This window comes from Octopus bimaculoides, chromosome 2 (assembly GCF_001194135.2).
Source record: "Octopus bimaculoides isolate UCB-OBI-ISO-001 chromosome 2, ASM119413v2, whole genome shotgun sequence".
Lineage (NCBI taxonomy): Eukaryota > Metazoa > Mollusca > Cephalopoda > Octopoda > Octopodidae > Octopus > Octopus bimaculoides.
Genome location: NC_068982.1, coordinates 75,315,863 through 75,323,373, shown reverse-complemented (window position 1 = coordinate 75,323,373; position 7,511 = coordinate 75,315,863). Strand labels below are relative to the sequence as shown.

The window sequence follows — 7,511 nt, the reverse complement described above, 5'->3', positions numbered from 1 at the left end:
CTGAAGGTATCAGTTGAGGGAATAAGTTTACCACCCCAATGGTCTATGGGATGTGACGTGTTCTTCCAAATAAACTAGAATGAATTCTGCTGAAGGTATCGGTTGAGGGAATAAGTTTACCTCCCCAATGGTTTATGGTAGGATTTGAACTCAGTATATAAAGAACTGGAACAAATATCACAAGATATCTAGCTCAACATTATAACAGTTCCACCAGTCCATTGTTTTGGAATGGTATTTTTCTTTTTATCAACTCTGAAAGGATGAAAGCAAAGTTTAGAACAAATACAGTGAGAAATAATACATTTCTAAATCTCTCAGAGAGATTTATGCAGTAGTGATATGATGAAGTAGTTGTATGCTGTCAACTTAATGTGACAGTCCCCTGAAGGGAATAATACGACTGTTGGTTAGACCTAGAAAGCTGCATCACTTCCTGTCGGCCTTGACACATTTCCTGTGTCCTTATGTTTACAAGAGGGAGACAAGTTGACAGCATACAACTACATTGTATCACAAATGCATAAATCTGAGAGATTTAGAAATGTATTACTTCTAAATTTGAAATCAGTAAATGTATTTCACTAGAATTATTATGTTTACAAGAGCTTGACAGGCATCTTCGACTAGCGGGTCATGCTACTCCAGACTGATGACGAGCAAAGACTCAGAAACATGTCTCTGAATGCAGGCTTAGCTGGGTAGAGGTGCTTGTCTCCCCCTTTTAAACATAAGGACACAGGAAATGTGTCAAGGCCGACAGGAAGCGGTGCAGCTTCCTAGGTCTAACCAACAGTAGTATTATTCCCTTCAGGGGACTGTCATATTAAGTTGACAGCATACAACTAAATACAGTGAGGTATTTTGCTTGATGAAATATTTCCTGGTTCTGTAGAGGAAGATTAGTTTTGGGGATTCAGTTTTGGCTATGTTATGAATGTGAGATCACTTGTAGTAGATGAGAGCTACTGGTGCTGGCACCATGAAAAAAGCACCCAGTACACTCGATAAAGTGGTCGGCATTAGGAAAGGCATCCAACCATAAAACCATGCCAAAGCAGACACTAGAGCATAGTGCAGACCTCTGGCTCACTGGTTCTTATTGAACCATCCAACCTATACCAGCATGGAAAAAGGGGGGCATTAAATGCTGATAATGATATTGTGGCCAAGGATACAGTGAAACACTAATAACAAAATAACCAAATGCAAACTTCTTAGTCACTTGCCCAAAATTCTATAAACTCAACCATTCTAAATTCAGTATGAGATAACCCAAAGAATTCTTAAACAATAACTTTTCATTTATATATAATGATGCAGTTGCTTTTCTTTATTGCAATGAAAGTGGCCAGTTTCCATAACTTTTTCAAATGCAGATTTACAGACTGGGAAAGTAGAGGTAGATGGATGAAGTTAGTGTGGTTAATGCTGCAAGTTATTGATTGGAGTGGGAACACAAATAGGAATGAATAATTGGAGAAAATGTTTATCTTAGAGTTATGCAAGATATTTAATGTGTTCAGGAAGGAGTAACAGAGAGGCTGCAAGGAAGGAAAAACAGATTTAAAGAAAGAAATAACATACTTGCAAGTTTCAGCATTGACACCAGTTGGCTGGTTTGCTTTCAGCTCCTCTGTACAAGAAAAACAATATTGACAAATATGAAAATAGTGGTACCTTCGTAGACACTCATACACATATGCATGCACACAAATGTATGTTGAAACATGAAAACACACCATATATACACAAAGTAGTACATGCTGATATTTTAAAGATTTATTTGGCAATAATAATTTATCAAAATATCTGAATGTGTAAAACTTTTCAACTTACATCATCACAGAAAGCTAGCTCTACAAGTGTTATAAGATAGAAATGTAAAAATATGTAACAGACATTGGGGCTCTCGACATTCTTCCAGTTCATCAGCTCCTGTTGAACCATCCATCCTATGCCAGCATAGAATACAGTTATTACATGATGATGATAAGTATAATTAATACCAGACATAAAATAATGAGGTGGAAAAGGCCAATACATTGGATTAAATGTATTGCAATACTTAGTTCCTCTCCCCAACACACTCCTGCAACCTACAGAACCACATATCTCTCATCCTTCTCCTGTTTACTGTATCCTTATTATTATTCTGCTACTTTCTCTCCCTTTTTTTCTCCACTGTCAGTCATCCCCCACTTCTTGTCCACTATTTACTACACCCATCCTTCAACCCTACCCAACCCTTCCTCTCACTTATTCCTCACCTTCACTCCCCCATACACTCTTTAAAACTCTACACATCCTCACTCTGATTTCTTCTATCCCCACTCACTTCTACAGAGCACATACTTTCAGGGTTCACCTAGATGTGAGAAGACCTCCCACTCAGGAGTTAGTCTTGAGAGAAAATTCTCTTGAGCAGTAATTCCAAATATGAAATGACTTGGACCATGCTGACCCACTCAATCCATGCCAACAAGGAAAGTGGATGTATGATAATGATCTATGTTTTCACTTTGTAGTTCAGAGTCAGTGGTATTCACAATTCTACTTCAGTTGCTCTATTTTTTAACTGGAATTTCTTATGCAAAGAAATTTGCTATATTTAACCCTGTTGAAAACTACACTGCTTTTGTTTCAATTAATTTTGAAAATAATAAAGAATTTAGTAGAATAATTTTGTCATCATGAAGCTGGTGTTTGGAACAAAACCTTAAAATGGAATTTTGTTGTAGGATTTTAATTCAGATCACTTTAACGTTTTTGTTACCATATTTCTGTTAAAATTCCCTGCTGTGGTTTCAATTAATTTTGAAAATAATGAGGAATTTAGTAGAGTAAGTTTGTCATTAATAAGCTGACAATTGGAACATAAATTAACATGGCATTTCACATTTTAAATAAAGATTTTATTTAAATGACTTTACAAACAGGGATGGCTTCAAGTGGGTTGGTTATCAAAAGGGTAATCTTAAATAATTGTAGCAGTTTTAACAGAATGAATTGATTCCTATATTTTTTTATGTGTTATAGCACAGATGGTCTTATTCTTAAGTATTGACTGAGAAATCATTCCTTCTTCTAGCTGCAAATTAGTTGAAATCACGATTCTTCATGATTGCTCAGCTGTTGCAGTGATTATTTTCTCACAGGTGTTTAATTGCAAATTTAAATGTAAAACAAGTCGAGAAATATATTCTTACAAAGAGTTAGTTGCTATGCTATATGGCATGTTGCTTAATGTTATGGCACATACAAACAATGTGCATATGGGAAATACTTCTAAAACCATAGAAATCTCTGTTAACACCACAACCAGCTTTGGTGATGATAGGGATGCATCAGTGACAATGATTTCCCAACGATATTAAAAGCAAAAAAAAAGTTGATGAATTTTTTTGTTAATTAGGTATGACTGAGTGGTTAAGGAGTTCACTTCCCGAATCACATGGTTTGCATGACACTTTGGATATTCTACAATCCTAGGATGATCAAAGCCTTGTGTGAATAGATTTGGTAGACAGAAACTGAAAGTTCACACACACACGCGTGCATATACATACACACTGCATAGACATATATACACACTACAGACATATATACATACATACTACATACACACACACACATATATATATATATTATTAATGTGAAGGCACATGGGTCAGTGGTTAGAGCGTTGAGCTTACAATCGTGAGGTTGTGAGTTCGAATCCCAGACCAGGCTACATGTTGTGTTCTTGAGCAAGACACTTTATTTCATGTTGCTCCAGTTCACTCATCTGTAGAAATGAGTGACGACATCACTGGTGCCAAGCTGTATCAGCCTTTGCCTTTCCCTTGGATAACACTGGTGGCGTGGAGAGGGGAGGCCGGTGTGCATGGGCGACTGCTGGTTTTCCATAAACAACCTTGCCTGGACTTGTGCCTGGGAGGGTAACTTTCTAGGTACAATCCCATGGTCAGTCATGACCGAAGGGGGTCTCAGCATTATTAATACTTAGCAGAAGCAACAGAGTAACTCAAGGGCTGAGTTTCATGCATTGGTGCTTATCAAACACTTCAATATGTACCAATGCACAAACCTCTTGGCCCTTGAGTCACTCTGTTGCTTCAGCTAGATATTAAAAATATACATACACTCATATTTTTAGTTCTATTTTTCCTGTTTGCATCACCATCATCATCATCGTTTAACGTCCGCTTTCCATGCTAGCATGGGTTGGACGATTTGACTGAGGACTGGTGAAACCGGATGGCAACACCAGGCTCCAATCTAAATTTGGCAGAGTTTCTACAGCTGGATGCCCTTCCTAATGCCAACCACTCAGAGAGTGTAGTAGGTGCTTTTATGTGTCACCTGCACGAAGGCCAGTCAGGCAATACTGGCAACGTGTGTGTGTGTCTGTTCCCCTATCACTGCTTGATAACTAGTGCTGGTGTGTTTACATCCCCATAACTTAGCAGACAATTAGAATAAGTACTAGACTAGAAAAAAAAGTCCTGGGGTCAAATTGTTCCACTAAAAACCCTTCAAGGTGGTGTTCCAGCATGGCAACAGTCAAATGACTGAAACAAGTAAAATAATAAAAGAATATATCAAAATTATTATCTTTTGTTTTGATTGTTGCTGAATCTGGTAACAAAGCACCAATTATTTCCTAAACATTTGAGCCTTCGCCAAGAGTCTAGTCCTGAAATGTTAAACTTTTTCTCTTCTTCATGATGAACTACTGTATACATACATAGAAATATACATACATAGAAATCCATATGTGAATATCTAGAGATATATAGAGAAACAAAAACTGAAATTATTCATCAGATGAACACTCATGTATAAGCATATAGAGATTTATATATTTACAGAGCAAATTAACATGGAGTACAAAAAATACAGAAAGCTAAAGGGAGAAAGCATGGTATTTCAGGTCCAACAGCTGTTTCTGGGGGCTTGGAATTACGTAATAGTTGTAATGTTGGCAGATGGAGTGTGAAAAAACTGCCAAAGAAATGCAACCAGTAGTGGATGCATATAAACACCATAAAGCCAGCCTCTGTCATCAGGATAAAAGTTTCTGTCATGAGTCGCATTTGGAAGTTGTTATAGTAGTTCCTCATCAGAACCATAATTTTCTCCAGAATATAAAAGATGTCCATTGCTTCCATCAACAATTTATGTGGTACAGAACCATAACCATTAGCCACATCCAGCCAATATTCAAATGCCTTTTGTTTTTCTTCACATCTTGTATCACATACCAGATTGAAGATGTATGTTCCACACACCCAGGAATTCTGGGGATTCCAGCCTTCGGGACACTTTCAGTCACAAATCCATTAACTTGTAGATATGTGGCTGTTCTCTTAACAAGTACACCCATGTAAATCTTATCATTCACACTCAGGATTGAAACTGGTCTGAACTGGCCAATCAGTTCTACTTCAGCTTCTTTTGGTAAGTAAACTCCTTCTGCCTTGCACCAGTCATAAACCAGTTCACCTTTACACCACAACTGTCTAAGTAGTAGGTAAAGCTGGTCACATAATTGAGTATAATACTTGTACACTTTGTATGGCACTCCACCACCTGCTGCACTCTTTGCTCTTGCCTTTTTCCCAAGTATGTCTACTTCTTTCCTGCCTAAATCATCAGCTTGAAATTTGATTCCTGGTTTCATTAGGCATTTCAAACCATTTATGGGTGGGAATGTTTGATCTCACTTTGGGTCACTGTATGTCTCCTGTATATGCCTATCCAGTTCATCTATAGTGTATTTTAGCCTGTCACTCTTATCCTCAACAAACAGCTTCCTGGTAACCTCATAAGAGTTAAGGAACTGCTCTCTTGTCTGCTTACTTTCCTTTCTTCTTTCAATGCATGTGATATCTATTTGCATGTTATGGCACTTTTTCTTTAGATCTGCCTTGTCCTCGAGACTGGCCTGTTTCTACAGCTTCCATAAGATCTCTCTTTTTAACTGTTTCATCTGTCTTTTGTGCCTGCTTTCGCTGGGCTTAGCAAATAGCTTCTTACCACCCTCCTTTACACAAAATAACTTGAAATCTCATAGACTGTACTTGCAACCTTATTCAGCTTGTCTTGGGTTGATGCCATTTTATGAAGTATCTTGCACACTTTCTTTCTAAATGTGTTCTAACTGGCCTTCTTATTTGCAGCTGGCCACAAAACCTTTAGTTTCTTCATCGTCTCATCTGGTGAAGAGGCATCTTGACCTAAAGACTTTGAAAGAATTGCAGCTGAAGCATTTATCAATCCACTGTGGTTTGACTCCTGAGATGATTTGCTTCATATCTGACAGTCAAATGACCAACACTGTTTTGATTTCTTCAAACACTTCTTGCTCTGATGGATCTTCAATCTAATTTGGATACCAAATGTTTTATGGTACTGCCTGCACTTGTAGCCACTTCCCGTCTCCTCTATATTCCTTTGTATTGGTCCTATTTCCAATCTAATGTGTGTATTATCTTGAATACCCATATTTGAGTGATTCTCTACTCCCTACTTCTTGGTCAATCATGGGGTTGCATATGTATTGTGTCTTCATATTGCACAATAGTTATTAACGGGTGTTACCATCATATACGCAGTGGCATTCATTTCTAATCTTCCAGGAAAACATGTTCAGCCATAGGGAAATATTACCTTGCTTGAAAACAGGTGAGGGTTGGTGACAGGAGGTATATCTATTTATAGAAAATCTGCCTCAACAAACTTCATATGACTAATGTCAATATGAAAACGTAGACATTAAAAAGACGATAATTATGACGATGATGATGCATTGACCTTATGATTATAGGTGAGGATTTTTAAAGGCTGTTTTTAGATCCAGCTCCATATAGATAAACTTAACAGTGGATAGGATGCTAGTCTATCACAGACATTATTCCCAAATGATCTGGTACTGATTACTAACATTATATGAACTATGACAATGTAGAAGAATTTTGACCAGAAACATAACAAACTGCCTGCAACAAGTCTGACATCCTGATTCATAAGCCAACAATCCAATATTTTATATACTACTAGCAGTATAGCCTGGCGTTGCCCAGGATTAAGCTAGGATTATGAAGTGATCAAGTGCGTTATTTTAAACCAAAATAAGTAACATTGACATCAGATTTGCGCTGAATCCGTTGAAATTGGTTAGCTGAAAATGGTTTGCTGGCAATTTGATTGTAAAATTCCATAAGGAATCAATGTATTGGTTATTTCCACTCATTGACTGCTTTTTTTAAGTTGCATTAGAGATCTGCATAAGAGAATGTTGATCTGAATGTTTGCATTGGGGATCTGAATTGGAGCAGCTTAGGAAAACTTACCACAGCCTTAACCAAAAAATAAGGGGCCTGTCCCTCTAGGTTACGTCTATGAGCAACTTAGCCAATCACTGATATCAGCCGAGTGAGCATTGTTCTTGGAGAAGTCAGCATTGTCCAATAAAAAAGTGGAAGAGTCCATAAGTCATGTTGCCA

At 37.5% G+C, this 7,511-nt stretch overlaps 1 protein-coding gene across 2 annotated transcripts in view; it reads right to left on the bottom strand.

The window, feature by feature from the left end:
* LOC106875359 (uncharacterized) overlaps positions 1-7,511 on the bottom strand; it is a 105,960-nt gene that overhangs the window by 62,134 nt on the left and 36,315 nt on the right. For both annotated transcript variants that reach the window (XM_014923451.2, XM_014923452.2), the window contains exon 3: positions 1,588-1,636. In XM_014923451.2, the coding sequence (XP_014778937.1) occupies positions 1,588-1,636 (49 nt within the window). The remainder of the gene's footprint in view (positions 1-1,587; positions 1,637-7,511) is intronic.